This window comes from Cordyceps fumosorosea (assembly GCF_001636725.1).
Source record: "Cordyceps fumosorosea ARSEF 2679 chromosome Unknown scaffold_17, whole genome shotgun sequence".
Classification (NCBI taxonomy): Eukaryota; Fungi; Ascomycota; class Sordariomycetes; order Hypocreales; family Cordycipitaceae; genus Cordyceps; species Cordyceps fumosorosea.
In genome coordinates this window covers 131,853-157,707 of record NW_017387317.1, presented here as the reverse complement: position 1 = coordinate 157,707, position 25,855 = coordinate 131,853, and the positions used below count along the sequence as shown (strand labels likewise).

The following is a 25,855-nucleotide window of genomic DNA, read 5'->3' as shown; positions in this document are numbered from 1 at the left end:
CAGTGGCGATAGGGACTCTGCTCCGTCCGCTGCCCCGTCGTCATCTGGTACGGTGTGGCCGCCTGCCTAGGCCGAGATTGGCTCGGGCTGGCCGTTCCGGTTCATTGTCGCCGACGCCAGCACGATAGCGTTGCGTTGGTTCGTTCCCAAGCAAGCCATCATCCATCTACTGCCAGCTGCTGCAAGGCCACGATCGTCAGCGCAGTGGTGGACTTTTAGCGGCTCCTTCAGTGTTCTTGGGCATTCCAGCCGCTGTGGTGCTCTGAAGAACACACCCAGAAAAGCCGCCCAACCAGCCGCTACAGCCGCTACAACCCCCGTCTTCCAGCCCAGCCCATCCCAGCCCAGCCCAGGCACCTTGCCTTGCTTGGGCCAAGGAGAAAAACGAAAACGCCCCCCCCCGCTATCGCTCGCCTCCCCCAAATTCTCCTTCCTCCCTGCTTCCGCCATTTCATCAACACCTCTTTCTTCATCTCCTTGTTCGCTGGCGTCGCATTTGTCTTGCTTTCCTTCCTCTTCCTCGTTCTCACGTTTCTTTAATCAGGAGCATTCGCTAACCTCGCGCCTTGTCCTTCTCTTGCGTCAGTTTTTTTTCGAGACGCAATCCCGCTTCCACTGGGTAGCTCGCCCCTGGTCGTACTGGTACTCCCCCGCCTCGCACCGAGACACGCAGGGGAATAACACTCCTCTCCTTCACCGAGACAAGGGAAGGGCAAAAAAAAAAAAAATACGCACTCGCACCACACACCATCTCTCCCCAGTGCGCACGACGATGAAATGGCAGCAGTAATTGGCGACTTCGTAACCGACCTCTCACGATTTCATACCATGATTACCAGCTCTTCGCTGCAACGCAAGTCGCCCCGCTCCCACGAACCTCCTCACTACCAACAATCGCCGGGCCGCGCGCGACAACGGTCGACATCTTCTTCCGCCACCAACGCTGCTGCGACGGTCCCGCTACACCACTCACCTTCCTCGCGGCTCGCCTCGTCGTCTTCGTCTCGCAGGGACTCGGCTGCCTCGTGCCGCGCCCCCAAGGCTTCCGCCTCCCCCGCCGCCTCGGCTGGCACCCATCAGTTTTCTCCTTCCTCTCGCGCCGGGCCCGCCAGGTTTCCCTCACCCCCACCGTCCTCATCCCCCACCGCCGTCGTCCCGCCACCTTCCTCGGCAGATGATGCAAATTTGGCGTCTATGGATGCCATCAAGAGAGATGACGTCTCTGTGACACAATTTCATCCTCCCGCTTTAGCCTCCGACCCCCGGCAGCAGCAGCCCTCACCGCCCTCCGACGACTATCGCATCCACGGCCCCTCGGCCGGTCTTGCTGCCCAACCCGCCGCCGGTCCTCTGGCGCCGCCGGTCGATGCCCCCGTTGCGCCTGTCGTTCATGTCCGCGATCTCGCACACATCACAACTCTCGTACAGGAGGGCATGATCGGAGGCCCCGCCAACGGCCCCTCGGCAGGTCAGACCAAGTACGAGATTAGCGCCATGCCTATAAACGACGTCATTGACATGGTCGCCGCGCTGCTCACCAAAATCACAACTACAAACGACCTGCAGCACGATGCCATGCAGCGCAATGTCACCCATCAGCAGCAGGCCAACCAGACTCACGACGCCTCCGGCTCGCACATGAGCCCACTGAGCCACTCTGTCCTGGCCTTCCACGGTAAAAACGTCCCTGCCATCTCCATCCTTAGCTACCTCGGCAGAATACACAAGTACTGCCCAACCACCTATGAGGTGTTTCTGAGCCTGCTTGTGTACTTTGACCGCATGACGGAGCGCGTCAATGATAGAGTCGTCAAGACGGAGCGTGCCCGTCAAAGGGCCGCTTCCCAGTCGCAAACATATCCTGCCCACTCGCGCTCTGCCTCGCGGCAGGTCGACACGACAATGCGCGATACCACTACCTCTGCCACCGACAACTCGGACGAGACGGACTCTGACCTGGCCGACGACGATGACGACGACGCGGACGATGCAATGGTCGACTCGCCAACGGCACGAGAGGACGGTGTCAAACCGTTTGCGCCAGAGGAGCGCCATGTTGCTAGCCCAGCGACCTATTTTGTCGTCGACAGCTTCAACATCCATCGTCTCATCATCTCGGGCGTCACTTGCGCAAGTAAATTCTTTTCGGACGTCTTTTACACCAACTCGAGATATGCCAAGGTACGTACCCGCAGATTGCATGGCCATTTTGACTGGGACTAACAAACATATCTAGGTTGGTGGTCTGCCGCTTGCCGAACTAAACCATTTGGAGCTCCAATTCCTCGTTCTCAACGATTTTCGACTGGCTATTCCCGTCGAGGAGCTCGAAGGCTACGCTACAATGCTGGTCGAATTCTACGCCCGCGAAGTCGTGGCCAAGGGAGTCGGTATTAAATAAACCGCCCGCCAGCTGACCCCCTCGAAAAGAAGACCAAGGGGCGATGCAAATACACCACCATTTTTTGTAATTGCCAGGGAATGTGGCAGTGAAATCGGAAAGGGAAGCTCATTTTAGACAGTCGCGGCTCGACACAAATCACGTCTTAGGCAACGGACAAGACGGCCTGCGCAAGAAATCGAAATATATTTACAGGAGGTCGAATCACGCAGATTCATTGCATCGGCGTTGGGGTCGTTTTTTGGTTTCCTCTTTTCTGTTTCATTTTTTCTTTAACATCTTCATCAGAGTATTTCAGGCGACCAAGGTATTTAGAGCTGATGATGCGTCACGATTAATTATTCCGGAAAGCCTGTTGGTTCAGTGATGTTGTGCGTGTAGCGATGACTGTTCTTATTATGCTTTCTATGCTTTCTATCCTTTCATCCGTTCATGCCTTTGTCCCCTTTATCCCTCCTACGCCTCCTATCGCTCCTATCTTTACTCTCCAACTTATCCAACTTCTATCTCTTCTATTTAAACGGGACATCTGTACCTGTATAGAAAAGCGAGGGAAGGTGAGCGGGCTTCGTGGGGATTTTCGCACCCGGGTGAGCAAGTTTTCGGGGCGTGCGTGCGACGTGAGCAAGTTTTCTCAGAATGTGGTTGCAAAGGGGGGAGGGGCGTGCAGAGAACTACCCGCCCACGGTCAGTCACATCGACGGTCAAGGGCCCCGGGTCGTCGAAACTATCTGGAAGAAGATTTTCGTCTTGTGAACGCCCAGGACCGGGGGGATCGATGCGATCGGATCGCGGAGCCGAAATGCTGGGTGGGGGGGCGATTGGAGCTTTTTTTGACGTCGTGCCGTGAAGCAATCACCACCACCACCACCACTAACACCACCAACAACCTCCACTTACGCTGGTGGTCAGAACCGGCAATGCACATTGAATTGGATTTTTTTAAAACTTGATTTATGCCGTTTCCACCATATTCTTAATCTTTAATCAGTTGTCAAATTATACGTTCAAAATTACATGTCACAGTGTTTACACCAGGCAGTAAGTAGCTGACATTAAGTCATCATTATCGTCCATTCTCTTTTCCCTAGCCAAATGTATCTACCAGTAGAACATTCCCCATTACATCCCACTGTCAAATTATTCCCACATTACAGCATCATCGCAGCGACGCCGCCCGCGGCCACCAGCACGCCCGCCATGGAAGCCTTGAAGCCGGCCGCCGCCCCGGGCTTGGACGTGCTCGACGCCGAGGCGCCCGTGCCGCCGGCGGACGTCTTGGTGCCGCCGGTGCTCATGCCGGCGCCGTTGTTGCTCATGATGGTGCCGCCGGTGACCGAGTTCGGGGAGACGTTGTCGGTGGCCTTGGCGGCGGCCGTCTTGTACGTGTCGAGCGCGTCCTTGTCGCCGTTGACGATGGCGACCATGCCGCCCTGGCAGTGCTTGGCGCTGGAGCAGTACAGGTACATCGGGTCCGTCGAGTTGACGGTGACCATGAACGTGGAGGCCTAGTAGCGATTCCTTCATTAGCACATATACATTTCCTTCTCCGACTTGCTTCGGAACGGCCGACGTCGAGCGAAGCGAGGAAAAGAAAAACTCACGGCTTCGCCTTCGGTGGTGGGCATGAAGCCAGAGTAGAAGAGTTCTTCGGTGGCGGGCTCGCAGGGCTTGTCCTTGGTGCCGAGGACGACGCTGTGCCTTTGAGGGTAGAAGTGGAAGGAGAGCATGTCGCCCTTGGCGGCGGTGATGACGTCGGGGCTGAAGGTGAGCCCGTCCATGCCGACGTCGACACGGATCATCTTGGCCTGCGCGGCAGCGGCGGTAGCGGCGAGGAGGGCGATGTTGGAGCGCATGTTGCTTGGTTGTACGGGTGTTTGTGTTTGTGTGTAAGACAAGTAGTCAATGTAGAAGAGGGAAGAGCTTCGTGAGGAGCCAGACAGCGAGTGTTGGGTGATGGAATGTGGTATATAGACAAGAGTTGACAAGTAGGTGGGATATGAGAATGGCCGCTTCGCTTTATATATGTGACAAATCCTTTCCCTGGGAGACGATGTTGTACTGTGAACCACAGTTGGACAGCTGCCCAAGCAAGCGCATTCGTCCATAACAAGTTACAGACGCAACACAACCTAATGAGAATGCCTTGCTGCTTGGGGTCTACTGCACCACCCACCCTACCCGAAACGCCAACAACCTCTTGTCGTTAAGCCGCCCTCCTGATTAGGCCGATTACAAGGGGTCCTTGTGACGAGGGGGGCGTGTGTGGCTTCTGGGCATGAAGGCAAAAAGGGCTGAGCCAAAAAAAGGTTGTTGCTGCATCGACAAGACGGGGTGAACTTGCAACTACCAGTTCAGACAAGTTTTGCCTCCAATCGGTGACCGTATTTTCTTATCCATGAGCGCAGTTGACATGGTCAAGTCCTTGACCGTAATGTTCCCCCGCCCTTACCAAAATAATCCTTTGGAATCATCGATACGGTCAGCTTCCAGGCCGGCCGTAGCTCCTCTGTTCCGTCCGTTTCCTAGCTTGACCGCCACTAGGGGCACATAGCTAGCTAATCAAAAGTCTGGGGCTCGGGAGTGTCTGGTCGATCCGTTTAGTGGCGAATTGGGAAAGAATTGGGACGCCAAACTACCCCGACAGGACGATGTCTCGCCCTGTTCTGGTTTCAGCCCCGGACGGCCTCCGCATCTCTCTCTGGTCTTCTCGTCATCAAGATGGGAAGAGCCCTTGATACTCGACCCCCCCGTGTGTCGCAGCAGCAAAGCTCCTAGATTAAGCGAGCTTGATCTTGCCCTGCCTTCTCTCACCAGTTGGTAAGCAATAAACCCACCCCTCTGCCGTCTTTACCACTACAACCAAGATAGGCAAGGACGGCACAAGGAAACGCTAAAACCGCCTGAGACAAGGGCCACGGCGCGGAACCTCTGACTGCCGGCTCCTCCATCCCGTCCCAGCGGCCGGTCCCCGGAGACATGAGACTAGCCGGCTCGTTACTTTCTTTGGTTCGTATTGACTGTTGGCAGATAGTAGGCTAGATAGCCTGGAGAGCTGGTCGACCGAATGATCGGGGCTGTGCGAGAAAAGCCCAACTCCTCCATCGAATAGTTCTTGTGGCTTGGGATTCGAACCTGTCGAGATCGTGTAAGCCGGCACCAAGTGAAAAGCAAAAAAGGCCGACAGCCCGATCACTGAAACTGGCCGCGCCGTCGCCTCGTTTCACAACTGTCCACCTCAAACAACCACACCGCCGGCTCACTCCAGGCACAATGTCAACATCAAACAAATAAACATCCATTGGCAGACTCTAACAGGTACTCAAACATAACTACCACATGGCTAGTCATAATGCGACGATGCCTCCAAGAAAATACAAGCCCTGGCTGTCGCCAATAACTGCCACCATATCAAAATTCCGATAACACATCTAGCCTAAAGTATGCACCCAAAATCGTCTGTTCTAACGCGTATACTGCCATGCCTAGCGCCTATGATATTTCATCGCGCCATACTGTCAACTCCAATGTAGAGTCGCCCCAGGTAGGGAGCTCGACATCGCTCGCAGGGACTTTGACGCAGGTGCTGGAAATTTCGATATGTAGACCCTCAACTCGAGCTAAATCGACCACACTGTCGTTGTGGCTGCGCACTCTGACCTCCAGTGTGCGCCGGAGAAAAGGTGTTACGGCGCTTGGATCTAAGTTGGGCAAAGTTCCAGTCGCAACGAGTTTCATGAGCGCCGTCGTTAGCGGTAGTGTACCAGATATTTTGGATTGCGATCCCGTTGAATGATTCATAGCAAAAATCGCCACAGTGCCAATCTGGTTTGGCGACAAAGTCCAGTCTGTCGGATTGTCGGCGGGTGCGCCTACAAAGAAGTGCACGTCAAAAACTCCTTCCAATGCCTCGACATTGACTTGGACGTTGGCAATCCATTCCGTGTACGCGCCCGCTTTGACAATCTTGTCGGAAGGAGGATCCGTGGCCGTCAGCTTAATATTTGGCACGCCTTTCGACGCCTTCGTACTCCAAAGCCCGCCAGTCTTTTCCAATGCGGACACTCGGAGCTGTGAATCCTTCGCGGCAATTCCTGCGGGACTGGAAGCGCCATACCAGGTGTTGATCTTGCGCACAAGCGACTGCTGCAAGGCGACTCTATCGTCGACATGCGGCCGTGTATCAGTGTAGGTATATCCAAATGCCTCTGTCGTTCGTGACGTATCTGAGGTCCAAAAAGTATCTGGGGTAGCATAAAACGGCACCAAGGGACTGGTGGAATCCTGGATAGTCCCTTTCGGTGCCGTGTAGCTTGTCTCGCCGTTCGCCATTGGCTGAATCCACGCAGTTGGATTCAGCACTTGCCAGATTGATATTAGGCGATCTACCATCGTATGATGCAAAAAGAAGAGGGGATCAAACGATGACAGAGGAACGTACGTCATGTGGCCCTTCAGGCCTCCGTACAGGTGAATAATGTCGTGGATCGATTCAAGTGAGTCAAGATTTGACGCTTTTTGGGACGATGCCCAGGCTTTGTTGCTAAAGGCATTGAATTCGTGATAATTAGAGAATATGATATAGAGTCGCTGCTGCAACTCGGGCAGTTTCGACAAGAGCGCGGCGCTGACTTGAAAGTTCTCCGAGGGCGGTGCGGTCTCGCTAACCGTCATGTTCGGAGCTCGCTTGGTCTCACTCCAGCGTTTGAGCTAACTGGTTAGAGTATTTTCAAGGAGAGTTGTAGGTAACAGAACTTACCGGGTTCCAGATGAAGGCGTCTTCCTCTACCGGATGAAACATGTACGAAAAGAGCGGGTTGCGAATGTGCTGTAGTCCATTCGGTCCGTATTGCAAAATCACCGGGCTCCAGAAGCAGTCGGGGAAATGTGTCTCGCCAGGGGGAGCAGGCAAGCTCCAATCCCAGTACGGAATACGAAATCGGGATGCGGCTTGCTGGTACAAGTTTCGCTCCGTCGCGTTGGTAAATAGCCCAGCGATAGCATTTGCCAGTTTGAACATTTGTTGCTGCAAGCATTAGCCATGCTCAAATTCGACAGTAGCCTACTTACCTCATAGAGCGCGAGATATGGCCGGTGCCACAGCGGGAATAAGACCGAGCTGTGAGTGCAGTAGCCCGACTGGCTTGCCCCTGGTGCAGGCTGGACGCCATTCCAAGGCTGAAAAGGAACACCATGTATACCTACTCGTGTCAATGGGAGAAGCGAACTTGAGGGATGCATCTTACCTGCAATTTGGTACCACGATAGCGACTGGTCTTGGCCGACAGACTGAAACATACTCAGCGCCAGAATGTATAGATCCCACATGTAACCGTTCTTTCTCATGTCGCGAATCTCGGGTCTGATGGGCGTGCTTCCATTAGAAGCCAGCGGCAACTTGCCGACAATAATCTTGGCCGCAGGATCTTGTCTGCGAATGAGCTGGTCTATATCAATGCCATAGTCATACGACCGCGCTGTGGAGGCCACCACGCCAGCAAGAGCGAGCAGTAGTGTCAGAAGCATGTTGACGGTATCGAACTGGGATTGACAATGAAGGAAGAAAGCAAGAAAGACTGAAAAGTTTTAAGAACAAGTAGGATTCTGGCATCCGTTGTATCTCTTGTATAGGTTGAGGAGACACTCTCGAGTATTGAATATCGACTCGGCGGGTTCGATTATTGGAAATTGTTGACAACAGCACGCCTATTAGTGTGCCTCCTGGCTCCGGGACAGCACCCTGATGCCTCTTATATACTTATCCAGGGACGAGCAGTGCGTTCGTTTGTTGGCAGGTGTCGGTGCGTTTGTATCTCGTGATAACCAGAAAATGATGGAATTGTGTATCCCCAAACGAGGGCGGGTATCTGAAATGACAAATGACGAAAGCAGAAAGATGAGGGTGAAAACAGCGAAAGAAGAAGCCAAGAATGGGGGAAGCAGGACTTCGTTTGCTCCGCGAAATGATGTAGTTGCGTTGTTGGGCAGCTGGTAAACGCGTTCACGAGCAAGAAGTGCCGTGTTTGGTGCCTGCCAGCTGCCCGCGGCAAACCTTGGGACATTTTCGCTCTGTCTGATTCTACGTATGTACCTACCCGAATTACTCACTCCGCCTTGTTGGCCGTTACGCAGTGTATCTGGGTACCTTGACCGCATTCAAGGTAGAGATGCGAAGTTTTCGGCCCTCGTGGTTCTTCGTTCCTCTTGCTTGTGCCGCCTCGGACACCGCGATGCTCGGCCAACCCCATAGACTCGCTTGTATACAGGCCCTTTGTGCAACATGCAAAACGCGACTGCTCAATTCTTTCTCGGCCCATAGTCACATGCAGAAGCAAAAAGAAGAGGCAGAGAGATGTAAGTTGATTTGTCATAATTCAACCGCTTAATGTATGCTCCTGAATGCGCCCCCGAGGTATACAAACGTCCTCATGACTTGCATGTGCCTCATCTGCTATAGAAACGACAGTAAAAATCCAAACTATCTACAAAAAAAAGAGACCCAAACATAATATTCACTTTTCTTTGCCTTATGCCTTGATGGCTGTCAGCGGCAGTGGCTTCAGTTCACCCTTGCGTGGCTTATCGTCCTGATCAATCTTGTACTTGAGCTTGACGCCCATGGCCGCCAACTCGACGTCAAGGTACTTGAGGGCACCTGGCACCACAATTTGCGTGGTCTGGTCGCCACCGACCCACGAGTGGCCCTGACCATCCTCCCAGATCTCACCCTGAATCTCCGTCAGGTCGATGCCATCCTCGTCGTCGATTCTGATGGCGCAGTGGCGGCAGCGCACCACGCTGGGAGCCTTCTTTCTCGAAGGCGCGAATTGCGACACTGTTGGTTGCACCGACAAGAAGGAGCCGCACCGACGACAGATCCACGACTTGGTGTAATCCGAGCAGTTGAGCAGACGATCTTGCAGCAAGAACGCTGTACCGTGCGCTAGCAGCGCATCACGTTCCATTTCACCGACACGGATGCCACCACCACGCTTACGACCCTTGATAGGCTGGCCGGTCGTCGGTACAATGGGACCCGTCGTACGCACTTGGAACTTGTCGTTGACCATGTGACGCAGACGCTGGTAGTAGACGACACCAATGTAAATGTCCGCAGCCAGCTCTTCGCCAGTGATGCCGGAATACATGGGCTCGTTGCCATGGTAGTTGAAACCCGCCTGTCTGAGCTGTTCGCCAAAATGGTCTGCCGCTCTATGCTTCTCGTTAAACTGGAACGGCGTCGAGTCTTGCGCGAGACCGTGCAGGGCACCGGCCTTGCCGGCCAGCGACTCGACGAACATGCCAATGGTCATTCGCGACGGGAAAGCGTGGGGGTTGATGATGGTATCAGGCTGCATTCCGGATTCAGTAAACGGCATGTCAATAGCTGGCCACTTTTGTGAGCAAACACCCTTTTGGCCGTGACGAGACGAAAATTTGTCACCGATAATAGGGGAGCGAGGAATGCGGAACTTGATCGAGATAGTCTGTAAGGACTCCGAGCCGGTTTCGGCACCAATTAGTCGAACTTCCTCAATGAAGCCGGTCTCGCCATCCTTGTATTTCTCGTAATGCGTAATGCCATCTAGATTGACGAGGTCACCACGGTAGTCGGGTACCACCGTGTGCCATGCACAGATGACATCGCCCTCCTGGACAAGACGGCCGACGTGTGGTAACCCGTCATCATCCAGCATACCCTGGTACGCCGCGCTGACGAAGCTGTGCGGGGCGAAGCCGAAAGCTTTGGTCACACTCTTAGTCGCCTTTGTTCTTGCATCGTCCTTGAGGGTGATTTTCTTCGTCTTGTAGACGGAACCATAACCGAATCCTCTCTCGTGCGAGGACTTATTGATAATCATGGCGTCGTCCATGTCGTAACCAGTATAGGAAATAACGGCGACGACTACGTTGGTGCCGTTGGGAAAGTTGTCAAAGCCGTAGGTATTATGCAGTGGAGCCCGGACAATGGGTGTCTGGCCGGTCTGCAAGCGGTATGACTTGTTGTCGGTACGATGTACCAGTGCTGTACCAGGGGTACCCATGGTTTGCTTACCCATCTGACACTGGTACATGTTACGCGGCGACTGGTTAAAGTCGGAGAAGGGAGTCATGTTTGCCAAGATGGAGAGAATGTTTGTGGGATCAAACTCGACGTGGGTCGACAGGCCGGATTCGATTTCCTCGGGCACGATAGCAATAGACATGTACGGCTGCTCGTAGGGGCCGACCATGTCCTCCTTTTGCAGAGGCAGGTACTTGACAGGTCGAATCATGCGCGAGGGTGTCGACGTCATGTAGATACCAGGGTATGAGCCGCCCGTGGATGGTGGAACATACCCGATCTCGAGGTGCAGAGGCACACCGTGGGTGCCTTCCACCTTCCAGTGGCGAAGGCAGTCTGCGACACGAACAGACTCCTTTGGAGTACACCACCCAAGAATTTTCCCGTCGAGCATGATGACGACGCTTTCTGCTGAAGAGGCGGTAGAAGTATTCCGAGCACCAAGCTGCTGAACGAGGCTAGGTACTTTGGAGACGTCAATATGATCAGTCATGATCTTGCACTTGTGTGCCAAATGGTTAAGCAGGCCACAAGGAGCACCATCAGGGGTGTGAACGGGGCACATGAACCCCCATGATTCGGGAAGAAGCTTTCGGACTGCCGTCGTCTTGAGCTGGGCGAAGAAAGCACCACGATGCACCATGCGAAAGTGGGCAATGAAACGGAGAAAGTTGAGCTTTTCGGCCACGACAGTGAAACCAGCTATCTGCTGAAGATCTAGACCAGATGGACTGACCAGGTTGCCAGTGGAGAGGAAGTAATCCAGCGAGGCGCCTAGATTTTCGTTGGCCTTGCGAAAGATGTTTATGGGAAAGTCTTTCCGGAATTCTTCAGAGTGAAATGTGAGGCTAGGGTGGCGTCGGAAGTATTCACGCAGAGACAAGCGAACCCCGACTCCAAGGAACTCATCTAGCCTCTCCTTGAGGATCTGGCCGTACAAGAAACCGCCAAGGAGGATCTCTTGGTTCTGGATCGCATCGGGATTGTCGACAGCGCATTCACCGGCAACGAGGGAGTAGAGCTTGCGGATCATGAACAGGAGCATTCTGAACTTTTCATCATCCTGCTTCTCAGTAACGTCGACATTGCCAAGGTGAACCAAGACAACCCGGCGGAGGAACTCGGTACCGGCATCGTAATCAGATACGGTCTCTGGCAAACCAAGAACAACTCGAAATTTCTTGCCGAGGTAGGCTCGCGTCTCGTACTGAGCGTATAGTCCATATGACTTGTATGTGCGGAGAAGCAGCTCAACACGATAGGTCAGGAAAGTGTTTTCAGTTGCCTTGCTGCCCTGGGGACCAATGACGCCCTCAAAAATTTTGCGATCGCTCGTGTCGACTAGAGCCTTCATAATCATGACGACGGGCACAAGGTACTCGTTCTTGCGCCATGAGAAACGGAAGGTGACGTTGCCGTCGTTGAGGTAGTGTAGGACGTTGGTTTGGGAGGTTTCGTCAGGGCGGACGGAGCGTAGAATGATACCGTAGGAGGAGTAACCGGGGCCCCGGTTTTGGAAACTGGGTCGATTGATGGCCATGGGAAAGTTACGCTTGTTGAGTTGTAGCATACGAATGATCTTTTCGATACCGTTGACAATGAAATACCCTCCAAGTTCCTCGGACTCTTCTTTACGCGCGACGAGAAGAGCAGGTGAGTTGTTCTCGAGATGACAACGATTCGACTGTATTTTGTTAGCAACATGCGCATTCCTACACCGGGCACGGAAAATCGTACCTTGAGCATGATGGGGATCTGGCCTAGGTCGCGAACAAATTCGTGAGAGTCGCCGCCATTGATGTCGTACTCAAAGGTGGCCGACAGGCGCCCTCGGTATGTGACATGTCGCTCTCGGCATTCCGCAGGGAAGATTTCGCGGTTCTTGGCGGTCTTATTTGATGGGGGAACATGAGCTCGGTTCAGCATAACCTTCTTGATGCGAATATTAAGCTTGTTCTTATTATCAAGCCCCTTTCGCTCGTCACCGTCGAAGTAGGTCTTGGTGCCAATATCAGCCAAGGCGTGATCGAGGAGACTGGGCTTGCCATCGTCTCGAAATAGGGCATTGAAGGACTCGATGTGAGGATTGACCGCCAATTGGAGTGCAGGATAGGCCGTATGGTCTTCGGGGGGGTTTCGAAAGAGATTTTCTCTTCTTAGAAGGTGATATTCATGGTCCCAATCGGTCCGCGTCGCCGAGGGAGCCATTGTGAGAGTCGAGAGCGGCCAGCCACGGAGTGCTGTGTAGATTGCGCAGGCTGATCAAAAGCTTTGTATACTCGAGAAGGTAGAAGGAAAGACTGCGCTCCCTTAGTCAAAATACATGCAGAGCTCTGCAGAGTGCGTTCTTGGCAGGTCACGGCGAGCAGCAGCGAGTCGAAAAAAAAGTTGCGTTTGCTCTGCGATCTGAACGACCTTCAACGAGCTTGCTGCAAAAAAAAAAGTTGCGATAAGATAAAGTCACATGAGATAGTAGCTATCGATACGGTGACGCCAGGCCCAAGTGGGGGTGCAGCTGTTGGAGAAGGCAGAAGAGGGGCGGATGAGCTGGAGAGCTGCAGCAACAGTTCGCTCAACCACAAGACAAGGGGCCAGCCAGCTTGCCAGCCCATGATCAGCCAACTGTAAGTCGCAGCAGAGAGCCTCTTCGGGTAACACACGGCAGTCGTTCGCTGTGATCGTTTTCGGTGAAAGTCTCGTCTCTCATAGGTGCGAAGAGCCGATGCCTTGCAGGGGCCCCTCCCATTTTGTTCTTGGCCATTGGTTGGGAAGGATAGAGTGGAAGGTCGACATAAAAGCAAGACACACGGTTTGAGTCCCCAGTGAGAGGCAATGGTGCCTATTGCGGTGAAGATGGATGACAGCTGGTTGTTATTGCAGTCCGGAGGCATATCCCGTTTTGAGCTACAACTGTTACCTCTGCACTATATAGAAGGTTTCGCCGCCGCCAAGCCCGTGCCACAGTTGACCTGATTTACGTTGCTAGTGTAGAAGAACCTTTTGACTCGCGGAAAGGCGACAGACGTTGATTGAACAGTGGCGCGCGCGGCCTAGACTGAGGCCATGTCTGTCGTGATGCGAACCGTTACGTACCATTAAATAGCGTCTAGGAGGGTAGTATTGCAAGCAAGGATCTCAAGCCACATTAGGCTTGTGTGAGGCAAGGAGGGGCAGCGGCCTGCATCTGTGGTCTGCAGCATGAGACCTGATTCCGTTTATCCATTTTTCTCCTTCGGCGTGCAGCAGCAGATGACCATGGTTAATGAAGAAAGTGGACAGTCGTGATCTGAGAGAGGGGAAGCTCGTATCTCGGCCCAGTGCCAGGTCGTCCCCAGCATGTATCATATATCACTGGATTGTGTATGAACCGAACCGGATTCACCATGACTGCGGCCTGCTAGGCAGACATGTCGGCTAGGTGAAGGCAGACTTTTGGCTTGGTCGCCTTTTTCTAGCCATGGCTTGCTGCACGCTGCACAAGTACCTGCAAGCCGCACACTGCAAGCTGCAAGCTGCACGATGCAAGCCTCGCCGTTCTCCCGGCGCGAAGCAGCGGCCTTGCCATTGCAGCTTGGTGTATCGGAGCAACGACGCGGGGTGGTTGGCGGGATAGTCTCTTGACTGTATTGGTAATAAACACGGACGTAGACTGGCTGGCGCAGGTCTAGGCCATCGACAGAGGCCAAAGGAGTCCTCTGCTCAGGGAAGCAAAATAGACGTCTCTGGGGGGGGGGGTTCCTGCTGAGCCTATGCTGGGGCGTGAAGTATAACACCTGCCCGATAGATATGTATGTGGCGATAGGCCGGCATAATTACGGAGGGACAGCGTCAAGTCGGTGAGACACCGTGTGCACCAGTTCACCGGCGAGCGGCCGCTGGTTTGGGTTCGAACAGAATAGCTATAGGCGTACTCGGAATAAGAAGAAGAAGTCGGGCAGTGTATCCCGTGTCGTACTGCACATGTATCCAGCGGACACAGCGCAGTACGAAGGATGTCATGCTGCACAACGCGAGTAGCGGCACCTGGAGTTAACAGGTAGCCGCAGAAGCCATGTGTTGTCTTGTGAAAGAGCCAACGTACCGAACCATGCACCTCTTGCAGATTGCCCAGCGCTTGGGCTATGAAGGAACCCTTGGCGGCGGGAGCTAGATTCAGAAAAGGGAAAATAACGGGCGGAAAGGAAGGGGAAGTAGGACTCGGCTCAACGGTGGGACATTGGCTAACGTTAGCTGCTTATGACGAGCCAGACTGGGCCAGTAGAACATGGTTATGGTGAAGATCCTCTGGGCAGCTTGGTAGTGTTGATTGAACGGGTAAGAAGAAGAAGAAGAGGGTGGCCACAGGAGTACTAGGTTGAAGGTCTGGTGACGCTGGCTTGTGGTATGACGTCTCGTCAGGGCGGGTGCTGCGACCTTGTTGCGTGCCGTTACGTGCCTAGCTGGTGGTGGTGTCGGTACGCCGCGGCGGGGAGAGCTGCTAGTATCTAAGACTGGTTGATTGTCGTTCTCAGAATCTAGGTCGATGGGAAAACCTATCTGGTAAAGAGGAGTCTCGTTGAGCAGATTGCTTTTGCCAACTGTGGTCTACAGCTTGTAGTTCACGATGCTAGGTGCGATGCAGAAACAGCGTTCCTTGGGTTACGGATACAGTGGCCATGGTGATGGAGTGGGCCCCAGCATTGTCTCTTGGGGGCTCCTGCTTGCCTGCAGTTCAGCGGCTACCATGCAGCAACAGAAATCAGATCGGACTGTCAGCCAACCAAAGCAAGCATGGGAGACCGGACGATGATAAACTGAGAAGAAATTATACAAAAAAAAGAACACCGGTTATTTCAACAAAAAGAGCTGATTAGGTGCCTGGTTACTGAAAAGTCAGGTAGCCGGAGCTCATCATTGGCTGAAGTATCGGCTCCGTTGGGTTGTACTGTTTTAGTTAGTGATGGCACACTATTTGCCTTTACACACCCTGGTACTGATTTGTACCTGGCTACGACCACCTTTGCAACTCAACTTGCTAAGCCCTTTTTTGGTTTATCGTCTATGCCTATCCGTACATAATTAAGGTAGGTACCTATCCGTAGATACCCTTTGAGTACTTCCCCGGAGTGCTCTTATTGTTGAGAGGTACACGTTCACTATCAAACATGCCTATTACCATGAGCTGCTATGTATGTACTGTAGGTACAGCCACACGGGGCTGCACTCGAGTTGCAGCTTGCTTACAGGTGCAGAAGAGCAAGCTCTGCACTAAAGCACCGCTAATAAGTTATTCCACTTCAGCAGGTAGCCAGTTACTAGAGGTAGACATTCAGAGTCGCAGCCGCTCATTGCATGTGTGTCTTGCTTGCCTCTTTGGCGACCTTCTCTCTCTCCCTCAAGGCCGTGGCGCCGCACCACGGAGCTGTCGACTTATTCGGTACCTCAGACCAGGGTACTTGTGGCGGGCCGGGCTACCACCTAAGGATAGCGGGCCTCTGCAGCGCCAGAGCAGCTGCCTGCTGTGTCAGGTGGGGGTTGAAGACGATACAACGGCCGCAGGTACCTTTCAACTGTCTTGCCTTTTTTCCTCTGCCTGGTGGAAAAGAGGTACCCTTTGCAGCCACTTGTCGCTGCTTGCCTTCCTAACTACCTACACGGCCACGACACCACACCTCTTTCTCTCTTCTACCTCATCAAGCTCCAGCCGCTCATCGGCGTTTTTGTTTTTCTGCCTTGTTCCACTCCTGCCTGCGGCTCTCTGCCCAACAGCTTCACTGGCGGCAGACCTGAAGCTCAGGATAGGTATTTGTCCTCGTGGCTCTCCTACCCTGGCCTCTGAGCCAACATTATTACACCACCGTAGACGTGCCCGGCCCAGCCCACAAACAACCCATCCGATCGAAAACGACGCACCTAGCCCGCCGCTGCGCCATCCTTCGAACGAACCAAGCTATACGGCTTGCCACGAGACTTTCCGACCTGCCATACACTCTGGCTACAGCACGAGCCTCTTCCAGATCTCTGCGCACCGCCGCAAGGCGTCTCGGGCATCCTGCCATCACACGAAGAGCTGCGTGCTCCGCCGACCAGTGCGAGACCTGCACTTGACCGAGCCCAGCCGAGAACCGTGCCTTCACACTCTGCCAACCACACGCCAGGGAACTCTGCCGTCCCAGGCCAAACCGCCAGCATGGCAGGGTTGTTCAGAAAGGTATACGACTGGTTGATGCGCACATTTTGGTAAGCTTGCACTCCGTGCTGCCTGCCACAGCGTGCCCGGCGTGGGCTGTGACCCGTCTTCGACTCGATCTCGGCTATGACACGCACTGCCTATCCTCCCCAGGCAGATCAACTCAGCAACACGACCTGTCGACTGACGCAAATCGCTTATAGGGCCCAGGAAATGGAAGTCACTGTGGTAGGCCTGCAAAACGCTGGGAAAACTTCGCTCTTGCGTGTCCTGTCGGTATGTTTCAAACAGCGGCTGTATTGTTGACTGGGGCTAACATGTTGTGCAATGCAGGGAGGAGAGTTCACAGTCGAGTATGTCTGATATCCCCAGTTGGCTGTAATGATGCCGTGACAGTTGTCCATGCCCCTTTTCGCCGAGCATCCGTCGCCTCATACGTCGCAGGTCTTGGCAGGACTCCTCTTTCGGTTGTTGCCTGAGCTCTTTGACTGACTTCTATGTAGCTCGATACCGACAGTTGGATTCAACCTGAAAAAGGTTCAGCACGGCCATGTGCTATTGAAATGCTGGGACCTGGGCGGCCAGCCGCGATTTCGATCCATGTGGGAGAGGTATTGCCGTGGCGTCAACGCCATTGTCTTCATCGTCGATATTGCCGACCTGCCACAGATTCCCGATGCCAAGGAGCAGCTGCACTCATTGATGGGATATAATTCCCTTGGAGGGATCCCGTTGCTGGTACTTGGTAATAAATCAGATCTCCCAGATAAAATGTCGGTCGATGATCTGATCGATGCTCTTGAACTCGGAACGATACAAGGGCGCGAGGTCTGCTGCTATGGCATCAGTGCCAAGGAAGAGACGAACCTCGATGCTGTGGTTCAATTTCTCGTCAAATGGGCAGGGCGGTAGACTCTGATGAATGGCGCTTGTATAGTGGCGCCTGTCAGAGGGAGTTTACTGGCTGGCGTTTCATGTCTCGTTTTCTTTTCCATTTTCTGGATAATGCCGGCGGAAGACTGGATCTTTGATGATTTCTGTTCATGTTTAGAAAGAGGGAGCGACACAAAGGCAAAGCAGAACCGAGGGCGACATCGGTGTGCGCTATTTCATGTTATCTGGGACGTCTTTGGGCATTTGCGAGGGAGCATCTTTCCTTGTTCGGATTTTTGTTTATACTGCAAGTCTCTTATGGCGTAGCAAGCGATTGGGCCATATGACGAGAGACGAGAGACGAGAGACGAATAATGACAAGCCACAGCACGACTTTGAGCATATGTCAGCACGCGTGTGTTGGATAGTAAGAAGGGAAGAGTAAACAGCCTGGAAGCATTTCGACATGGGCTTGGAGATAGGTTGGCTAGGCAGCTGCGCAGGCGGTATTGCTCAACAGCGACGCGGCATAGAGGATAACTACGAAGAAGACAGGATGCGGAAAGAAGAGGGACAACTAAGGATGATATATCCCAGGGACGCAGCCACGCGCATACCCTCCTTTGCCGCGGGGCCGCAAGAGACAGCTGGTGGTGCATCATGCCAACTCATCTCTGCAGTTTGGCCTGGTTGCATGCGTGGGGCCGAAAAAAGCCAGCGCACCAAGCTTGCACTACCGGCGCAGGTTACTGCGGCATGACTGAACTTGCGCGGGCAGTTGAGATCATTTCGGCGTTGCTGGTGGGAGAAACGGCCATGGCTGCATTTTTACGATTATTTTGGGTGGCATATTGCACTGTTGACGTGGTCGTGACTCACTACACGCATACCAGTGCGGGAAAGCAGGTAAGCTGCGACATCGTACTGGGATCGTGTCGACGAGGGGGAGGGAGGGAGCGCGTGGGCGAGACCCCTTTGCTGCGCAGCGCACAAGACAAACAAAAACTGGAGAAGGACGCATCTATATGAATATCTATTCTTGATGAAGCGCAATGTGGGCTGCCGTGAGAAATTATCATATTTTAGGTGCATTTTCCCTGCATGTTATACGCCGATTCGCTGCCCGACACTACCACTACCAGGGATCCCCTCATTGGGGGCCGAACCATTGCTATGCAATAGGTCCCGTATATTTAGGATCCCGTATATTTAGGAACGAAATCTCTCTGGGCAGGGGTTTTCTTTTTGAAACATGCATCAAGGAAATGCCCTTGACCAGCACCAGCCACCCCCTAGTGAGCTGTGGGAGGGAGTTCGCCGCACTCGGCAGCGCTGGCTTCCCGTTCCATCACGGACCAGAATGCCTATTCGTCTGCTGGCTTGGCTGCGCGGTTCTTAGGCTTGCGCTGGCGACGGCCTGGATCCCTGCGCACTCAAAGTACACGATTCCCTTGCTGATGATCGCACTCAGCGCGTACCACGCGACGACGCCGAGAGAGTCGACAGCGCTGACAAAGGCGAGGCTGGAGAGAACCATGGTGCCATAGAGGATCTGGCGTCGAAGTCAGTGTGAACGTGGAAGATGAAGCCAATGCCTGAAAAGAGGCGGAACCAGCGTCTTTGAAAACTTACATGAATAGGCACACTGACGTACAGCACCATGGTCATCAGCGAAAAGCACGGCGCCGGCCCGTCGCGGCTCTCCATCGGCAGCTTCTTCGCAAAGGCCCCTGGAATGGCCTCGCTTGCCAAAATTCTCTTCACCCTTTCCAGCCACCGCGGTCCTGATGCCTGTCGCCGCGCAGTAGCCGTCATCGGAGCTGGAGCCGGCCTCCTCTGCAGGCTCAGCAGAAGCGCCACCCACCCGATGAGGTGCAGCGGGATGACGGCGACGTGCCAGAGCGCCGGAAGGTAGGCGCGGGTCGGGACAAAGGTGCACACGGTCCATATGCACAGCTGGTAGGTGCGGTATGCGCTGTTGGCGGCGGCCAGCAGCGCAGCCGTGTACTGCAGCGCGGAGACGAGGCCCCCCGCCGCGTCCTCGTAGTAGCCGAGCACACGCGGTACCGTGTAGGGAAAGCATCCATGAACCCGCGGTGGCAGCGGGTGATCGAGCATCTGCAGCTGCTCCGCGTATTGCGCCGCCGGTGGGCTCGTGGTGGCAGGCGAGGCGACGGACAGGAGGAGCGCGAGGAGAGGACGGCGCAGCGCGACGAGTGCCGTGTCGGACGGTCGCGGGCTGATCATTTGCAGGATGGTGGGAGCAAGGCCGAGAACGACGGCGGCGGCGCTCATCTCTGCCTGTGATGGTGATTTGGCTCAGTGTCTTGACTGATGGGTGGGAAGGGAGAGGGAGAGGGAGAGGGCGGGGACAAACCTTGCGGAACTCGGGAAACTGCTTCAAAAGGCAGTCGAGAACTGTGTAGCTCGTCCGGGGATCAGAAAACGTCGCGTTGCGGTAGTTGGTGATCTGCTCGCGGCACGCATCTTGCAGATAGCCTTGGAGGTACGGATTCCACGCGGGGAAGAAGTGTTGGTAGAGCACCGTCGAGTGCGTGGCTTGGGCGGAAGCCGCGGCGACTGGCGAGGCACACAGTCCGAGAACAAGAAAGGGGATTGATAAGATCATCGAGGAGGGTATTGCTAGAATAGGTTCAAGCTTTGAGTGGTGGCGCCGGGGCATTTGATGGCGTGTAAGTGCGTGGATCGAGGACGGTTATATGCTCAGGAGCCTTGGGGACCTGCCTCGTCAGCTACCGGCATGCTGCACTCTATCTACAAGCCTAAATTTATCCCGTCAGATCCAGCTGGAGACCTAGCTTGCGGCCGAGCCCGCGGAAAGCTGCCAAGGCAGCGTGTCCTCGTGTCGTTAAGCGCCGAGGCGTACCGCAGGCGAGCGTGCGGCTGGAATGGAGTAGGATCCCTCCTGTGGAGGTTGCAAGGGTAAATCAATTCGATATTCTTCTTCATTTTTTCTAAAATAAGAAGAACAGAAATCTAGAAGTTGTTGACAATAATTGGGGCTAGAAGTGCGCGGATCTTGCTGGCGAATGAAGGTGGTGGTGGGAAGCTTTGGCTGAGACGTGGACACATGCGGGCCGGCGCAACGGGCCGCATGTACGTGGTCAGCCAAGGCGTACTGCTGATGCACATTGAGTTTGTGGATAGAACTTCCAAATTATCGAGTAAAAACAAGAATTTTCAGTAGAAATAATCTGAAGACTACACTATGGCAGTGGAAGCTGAATATACAGTAGCAAGCGGACAGCATGGTCGCCAAAGCGCCTCCATCTGTCTCCACCCAATTTCATCCCCGCGCCTTTGAGTGCCGATCCGGGCCGGCGCCCTCTTCCTACAACTCCCTCATACCGACCGAGTCAATCGCTTGCATTGTGCTCAATTCTGCAATTAGAAAAGCTGCATCGGCTGCACCACCTCCGTCCGGATTGAACCCACCTGCGCTGCGCTGGTCCTGCCCCGTCTGCGCCAGAGCGGAGCTGATCACGGTGCGCCTTTGCAAACGCATAGGGCGTGCAACTAAATTGGGATCATGAGCATTCTAGGTTGTGCCATCCGACAACATATTAAGAAGCGTGCCCAACCCGGTGTTCTACCACTCGACAGAATCAAATTCCATACCAGCTATATTCCCCGAATCATTCGACACGCGAGAGCATTCTCCGGCAGCGCAGTACACCAGCACACGATGGCCAGCACCGAGCAAAGCGGCGGTGGTGCCTGGGTTGGTGCCAAGGGTGCGGGATCGCTAGACCTCCGCAGTATGTTCCAAAATTGATTCTACGGATGCCTTGGTATCAAGGTCAATTTGCTAACGATTTGCCGTTGTGTCGTAGGTGATGTCATGACGGTGCCGACGCCGGCGATGCTGGCGGCCGTGGCCAACTGCTCGCTGCGCGACGACGTCTTCAACGAGGACACGACGACGCGCGAGCTCGAGGAGCACGTTGCGCGGCTGGCCGGCAAGGAGGCCGCGCTCTTCGTCACCTCGGGCACCATGGGCAACCAGGTCGCCCTGCGCAGCCTGCTGACGCAGCCTCCGTTTGGCGTGCTTGCGGACCACCGCGGGGGGTTTTTTTTTTTTTTTTTTTTTTTACATCTCTACGCACGTCTGCATCTAATAATCTAACTTCATCCTCAGGGTGTCGTCGCTCACCGGAGCCACCGTGCAGCCCGTCGTGCCCAAGAACGGCACCCACCTCACCCTCGAGGACGTCGCCGAGCACGCCGTGCTGAGCCGCGACGTGCACGCGTGCCCGACGCGCGTCATCAGCCTCGAGAACACGCTCAACGGCATGGTGATGCCCGCGGCCGAGACGGCGCGGATCGCGCGCTTTGCGCGCCTGAACGGTATCCGGCTGCACCTTGACGGCGCGCGGCTGTGGGAGGCCGCGGCGGCCGGCGCCACGCCGCTCGACGCCCTGTGCGCGCCGTTCGACACGGTCAGCCTGTGCTTCTCCAAGGGCCTGGGCGCGCCGGTGGGCAGCGTGGTGGTCGGCGACGCGGCGACGATCCGGCACGCGCGGTGGGTGCGCAAGTCGCTGGGCGGCGGCATGCGGCAGCCGGGGTTCATCGCGGCGGCGGCGCGCGTGGCCGTCGACGAGACGTTTGGCGCGGCGCCGGACGGCAGCGAAGGGTGGCTGCGGAGGTCGCACGAGACGGCGCGCAGGGTCGAGGCGGCGTGGGAGGGTCGCGGCGGGAAGTTGGTGCACCCGGTGCACACGAACATGTGCTGGGTCGACTTGAAGGCGCACGGGATCGAGGCGGAGGTGTTTACGGCGGCGTGCGCGGAGGAGGGGCTGGTGGTGTCCGGCGGCCGGCTGGTGACGCACTACCAGATTGCGCAGAACGAGGAAGTGGTGCTGCCGAAGCTGGAGAGGGTGTTTGACAAGGTCCTGGGAGCGGCGCGGTAGATGCTGTACATTGTTAGGAGTGATTTTCTATAGACGGGATGAATTTTTCATCTACGACGATGATGTGACAAGAGAGCTCGAGCGGGCTCTGAACCCGTGCCCGCATTCACACTTTCAGGCTGAGCGATGCAACGCGGCGAATGCAAAGCTAAGCTATCGTGTGGCGTGGACTCCTTCCAGAGCGGATCTAGATCTATGGTTTGCAGCCTTGCTGGACATGAAAAAAGGAACACGGATTGACTCGCTCGAACGCAGCGGCCGGTATTGCCCGTTTCAGAAGCTGCCTTGCTCCTCTTCGGCTCTTGTGTGGCAATTCCCGTCCCGTCAGCCGAAGCAGCAAGGCGAACAACAAGCCAAGAACAAGAGGGCAAAAAAAGGCAACTTTGAGCTAAAAGTCAGGCTGCAGATTCTTCTTTCCCCAGCGTCGCCTGGTGTGTGCGTTGACTAGTAAGTTAGTCAGTCGTAGCGGCCGGAGCCGTGCTAACAACTTTTAAAGCCCATCCATCGCGTTGCTAGCGGGGGCCGCTATTTGAGTCAACAACAACGGATTGTTCCATTGTTCCTCAGATTCCAGTTGAAAGCAAATAATAGTTCGATAGATTGAACGAGGTGGGCGACGTCATCAAGGTAGGCGCAGTCAAAAGGCCTCGGCCGTCCGCAGCCTGATCCATCACTGCCCGATTCAGCTGCCTGCTTCTTCCCCTTGTCCGTTTCTTCAGTTCGCGTAATATCGAATCCTTTTTTGCTCTGGGCTATTAACTACGGTAAACCGCCAGTTAGGGGGGCGTGGGCTCAACGCCACACAAATAATCAATAAATGTTCCCCCTCCACCCCCCTATTCCACGGTCCAGGCCCGGATCGTCAGCTATTTGGGAAGGGGGGGCATTAACCGAGAAAACTTTTGGGGACTCGTCATGGGCATCGAAGATGGATCTTTTGGGCTCGTATTCACCCCTGGTGGTCCTGCCAAGATGCTGCAAACCACGCGTCCCCCATAACTTCCCCAATGTCGTTGACGCTGGAACAGATGAGTTCGCAATGCAAGGCTCTGGCGCTGCCTACAGAACCAGTTGTTTCTTTTCCCTTTTCCTCTAGTCCTCAGCCTGACAAGCTGAATCAGGGACAAGACAAGGGACTGACGGAGGCTAGGGCTGAAGAAGAAAATGGCACCCCCAAAAGGCTTTCATTCTCCACCACTCACCGTCCATGCCAATGCCCATCCATCATGGGCATGGGCAGATGTCAATTTCTCTCTCTTCTCGTCCTGGGGGGACGCTTGCTGGATTGGGCTTGCACGCCCTGCAAGTTCCCAATCCACCCCCGGACCGTTTCTGTTGCTGGCTGTGATTGTAAATTAAGTAGAGGGCTCCTCTGGTAATCTCCTTTTTCCCACCTATTTCATTCCCACTCGCCCCCCTCTCCCCTAGTTCAATCTTGTGCCTTTGCTTGCTCTCTCTCTCTCTCTTTCTCTCGTCAACACACTCGTTTCTTGTCCCTGTTCATACTCCTCTTGTACAAACAATTCGTATTACACATAATCATCCCTCTCAAAATGAAGTACTCTGTCGCTGCCGCCGCTCTCGCGCTCGCCTCTGGCGTCGTCGCCAAGCCCCAGATCACCAACTCCGCTGCCATCAACCCTGAGGAGGGCAAAGCCTTCACCCTCCAGCTCTCCGGCTGCAGCGCCGGCTGCACCGTCTACCTGATGCAGGGCCCCAAGGACGGCCAGGTGCCCGTCAAGGTCCTCGACAGTGCGTTTTCACTCCCCCATCTTCCACGCCGACACGGCTTCAACTACATTCATCATCTTGAACCGTTTTGACTAATGCAAAACCCCTACAGGCTCCGCTACCACCTCGGCCAAGATCACCCTCAACAACATTGGCTCCGGCAGCTACAGCATCCGCGTCAAGGACAACTCCGTCACCGGCACGGCCGGCGACTCCAACTCCAACAACGACTACACCAGCATCTTCAACTACACCGGCACTGGCCCGACCTCCTTCCCTCCTCTGTCCGGTTCCGCCTCCGCCACCTCCGCCAGCAGCGCCTCCGCCAGCAGCTCCGGCTCCTCCTCCTCGGCCTCCTCGGCCTCCAGCTCGGCCACCACCACCGGCTCCTCCTCCTCCGCGTCCAGCTCGGCCACCTCCTCCGCGTCGTCGACCTCGGCCACGTCTGCTTCCAAGAGCTCTACCTCTAGCGCCAGCAGTAAGTTTTACCAACCTCGGATTCTGCGCCCAAGATTGTCGAGCGAGTGGCGGTTGACTGACAACTCATTTGCAGAGACCTCCAGCAGCGCCGCCGCCACGGCCACCAGCACCCCTCCCCCCAGCTCCGGCAACATGCTCGCCCTCTCGCCCCTCGGCCTGATTGGCGCCGCCGTCGCCGCCCTCTTCCTGTAAATGCAGCATCGTGTTGAGAGGATGACGAAGCCGAAAAGCGCCGCACCCCCGAGGTTTCGACGAGAAGCGACCCCTTTCGTTCCTTGGGGGCGGGGGATACATTCCAGGGCCTCTCACCCGAGGCTCGCCAGGAGAGGTCTTTTGTTTCTCGGGTCCAAGCCCAGTGTACATTTGTAGCTTGACAAATCGGTATTACATGTTGTGATTCACTTGCTACCCCCGTCTGGGTCGATCGATATCATGCAAGTTATGTTTGTTTTTAATAGTAATAAAGTTTGGGTACTGATGAATTTGATGGTCCAATGCCTTGGATTCCTTTTTTTTTTTCAGATTGACGAGGGTACTATATCAGTCATGGAGTTATTCCTTCGTCGGCAATGGTTGATGTAAAGTTGCGGCGGCAGGTATCTCTCTGCATTGACGACACCAAGGCGACCGCCCAAGAGCTCAAGATATCAAGGCTAGCTGCGGCGGGTGGCATGATTCTTTCACGAATTGGACTCGGCCGTCCTGGCCCTTGACTGGATATTATTCTCATCGAGTAGGAAGGGTTTGTCTTCTCCTCTCAGAGTACGAAAAAGGCGTATCGTCTTGGTCGCGACCGTGGATGAAGCAGCTGTCTAATCGTCGTTGTTTGTGACAGCTGTGGCGGCGATTATGTGGCTGAGAATGAGGATGTTACGGCAGGCCTCGGCGAAGGTGGTTTTAGCGCCCAGCAGCAAAAGTTAGGCCCCCACCATTCAGCTACACACGCCTGATAGGCGGGCAGGGTATCACGGAGTAATGGGGGTCTTGACACGGTCGAGACAATTTGAATCCCAAGCTATGTACTGATAAAACGTGGCTATATTTTTCTGATTTTTTTTTCTTCTCAAGTGCTTATTATTATCAGGCCTTGAGTGAACTCGCAAAGACTTCTCCAGCTGTAATACTGACGTAACTAGCCAAGTCCGCTGCAGATTTGGATTACAGAGGAAACAAACGGTTCCAGCGGGCCCACACCAGCCGCCGAG

General features: G+C 54.7%; 8 protein-coding genes across 8 annotated transcripts; 4 read left to right on the top strand and 4 right to left on the bottom strand.

Moving 5' to 3' along the window:
- Positions 1 to 828: 828 nt before the first annotated feature.
- On the top strand, positions 829 to 2,401 carry ISF_06493 (cyclin-dependent protein kinase complex component; the record flags this gene model as incomplete). Its single annotated transcript, XM_018850097.1, has 2 exons — positions 829 to 2,181; positions 2,237 to 2,401. The coding sequence occupies 2 exons, from the start codon at positions 829 to 831 to the stop codon at positions 2,399 to 2,401; spliced, it is 1,518 nt and encodes a 505-aa protein (XP_018702585.1).
- A 1,151-nt stretch (positions 2,402 to 3,552) lies between these two features.
- ISF_06492 (extracellular serine-rich protein) lies at positions 3,553 to 4,257 on the bottom strand (the record flags this gene model as incomplete). Its single annotated transcript, XM_018850096.1, has 2 exons — positions 3,553 to 3,909; positions 4,006 to 4,257. 2 exons carry the CDS (start codon positions 4,255 to 4,257, stop codon positions 3,553 to 3,555), a joined length of 609 nt encoding a protein of 202 aa, XP_018702584.1.
- A 1,636-nt stretch (positions 4,258 to 5,893) lies between these two features.
- Positions 5,894 to 7,927, bottom strand: ISF_06491 (tyrosinase precursor; the record flags this gene model as incomplete). Its single annotated transcript, XM_018850095.1, has 5 exons — positions 5,894 to 6,560; positions 6,843 to 7,111; positions 7,161 to 7,427; positions 7,472 to 7,602; positions 7,648 to 7,927. 5 exons carry the CDS (start codon positions 7,925 to 7,927, stop codon positions 5,894 to 5,896), a joined length of 1,614 nt encoding a protein of 537 aa, XP_018702583.1.
- Positions 7,928 to 8,928: 1,001 nt separating this feature from the next.
- ISF_06490 (DNA-directed RNA polymerase I polypeptide) lies at positions 8,929 to 12,674 on the bottom strand (the record flags this gene model as incomplete). The annotated part of the gene is made up of 2 exons (XM_018850094.1): positions 8,929 to 12,150; positions 12,204 to 12,674. The coding sequence occupies 2 exons, from the start codon at positions 12,672 to 12,674 to the stop codon at positions 8,929 to 8,931; spliced, it is 3,693 nt and encodes a 1,230-aa protein (XP_018702582.1).
- Positions 12,675 to 16,848: 4,174 nt separating this feature from the next.
- On the top strand, positions 16,849 to 17,547 carry ISF_06489 (ADP-ribosylation factor family protein; the record flags this gene model as incomplete). The annotated part of the gene is made up of 3 exons (XM_018850093.1): positions 16,849 to 16,911; positions 16,969 to 16,988; positions 17,139 to 17,547. The coding sequence occupies 3 exons, from the start codon at positions 16,849 to 16,851 to the stop codon at positions 17,545 to 17,547; spliced, it is 492 nt and encodes a 163-aa protein (XP_018702581.1).
- A 1,325-nt stretch (positions 17,548 to 18,872) lies between these two features.
- ISF_06488 (hypothetical protein) lies at positions 18,873 to 20,137 on the bottom strand (the record flags this gene model as incomplete). The annotated part of the gene is made up of 4 exons (XM_018850092.1): positions 18,873 to 18,933; positions 18,987 to 19,060; positions 19,141 to 19,809; positions 19,886 to 20,137. The coding sequence occupies 4 exons, from the start codon at positions 20,135 to 20,137 to the stop codon at positions 18,873 to 18,875; spliced, it is 1,056 nt and encodes a 351-aa protein (XP_018702580.1).
- A 1,077-nt stretch (positions 20,138 to 21,214) lies between these two features.
- Positions 21,215 to 22,439, top strand: ISF_06487 (l-allo-threonine aldolase; the record flags this gene model as incomplete). The annotated part of the gene is made up of 3 exons (XM_018850091.1): positions 21,215 to 21,287; positions 21,363 to 21,597; positions 21,668 to 22,439. 3 exons carry the CDS (start codon positions 21,215 to 21,217, stop codon positions 22,437 to 22,439), a joined length of 1,080 nt encoding a protein of 359 aa, XP_018702579.1.
- A 1,553-nt stretch (positions 22,440 to 23,992) lies between these two features.
- On the top strand, positions 23,993 to 24,842 carry ISF_06486 (hypothetical protein; the record flags this gene model as incomplete). Its single annotated transcript, XM_018850090.1, has 3 exons — positions 23,993 to 24,191; positions 24,283 to 24,648; positions 24,724 to 24,842. 3 exons carry the CDS (start codon positions 23,993 to 23,995, stop codon positions 24,840 to 24,842), a joined length of 684 nt encoding a protein of 227 aa, XP_018702578.1.
- Between the last annotated feature and the right edge of the window lie 1,013 nt (positions 24,843 to 25,855).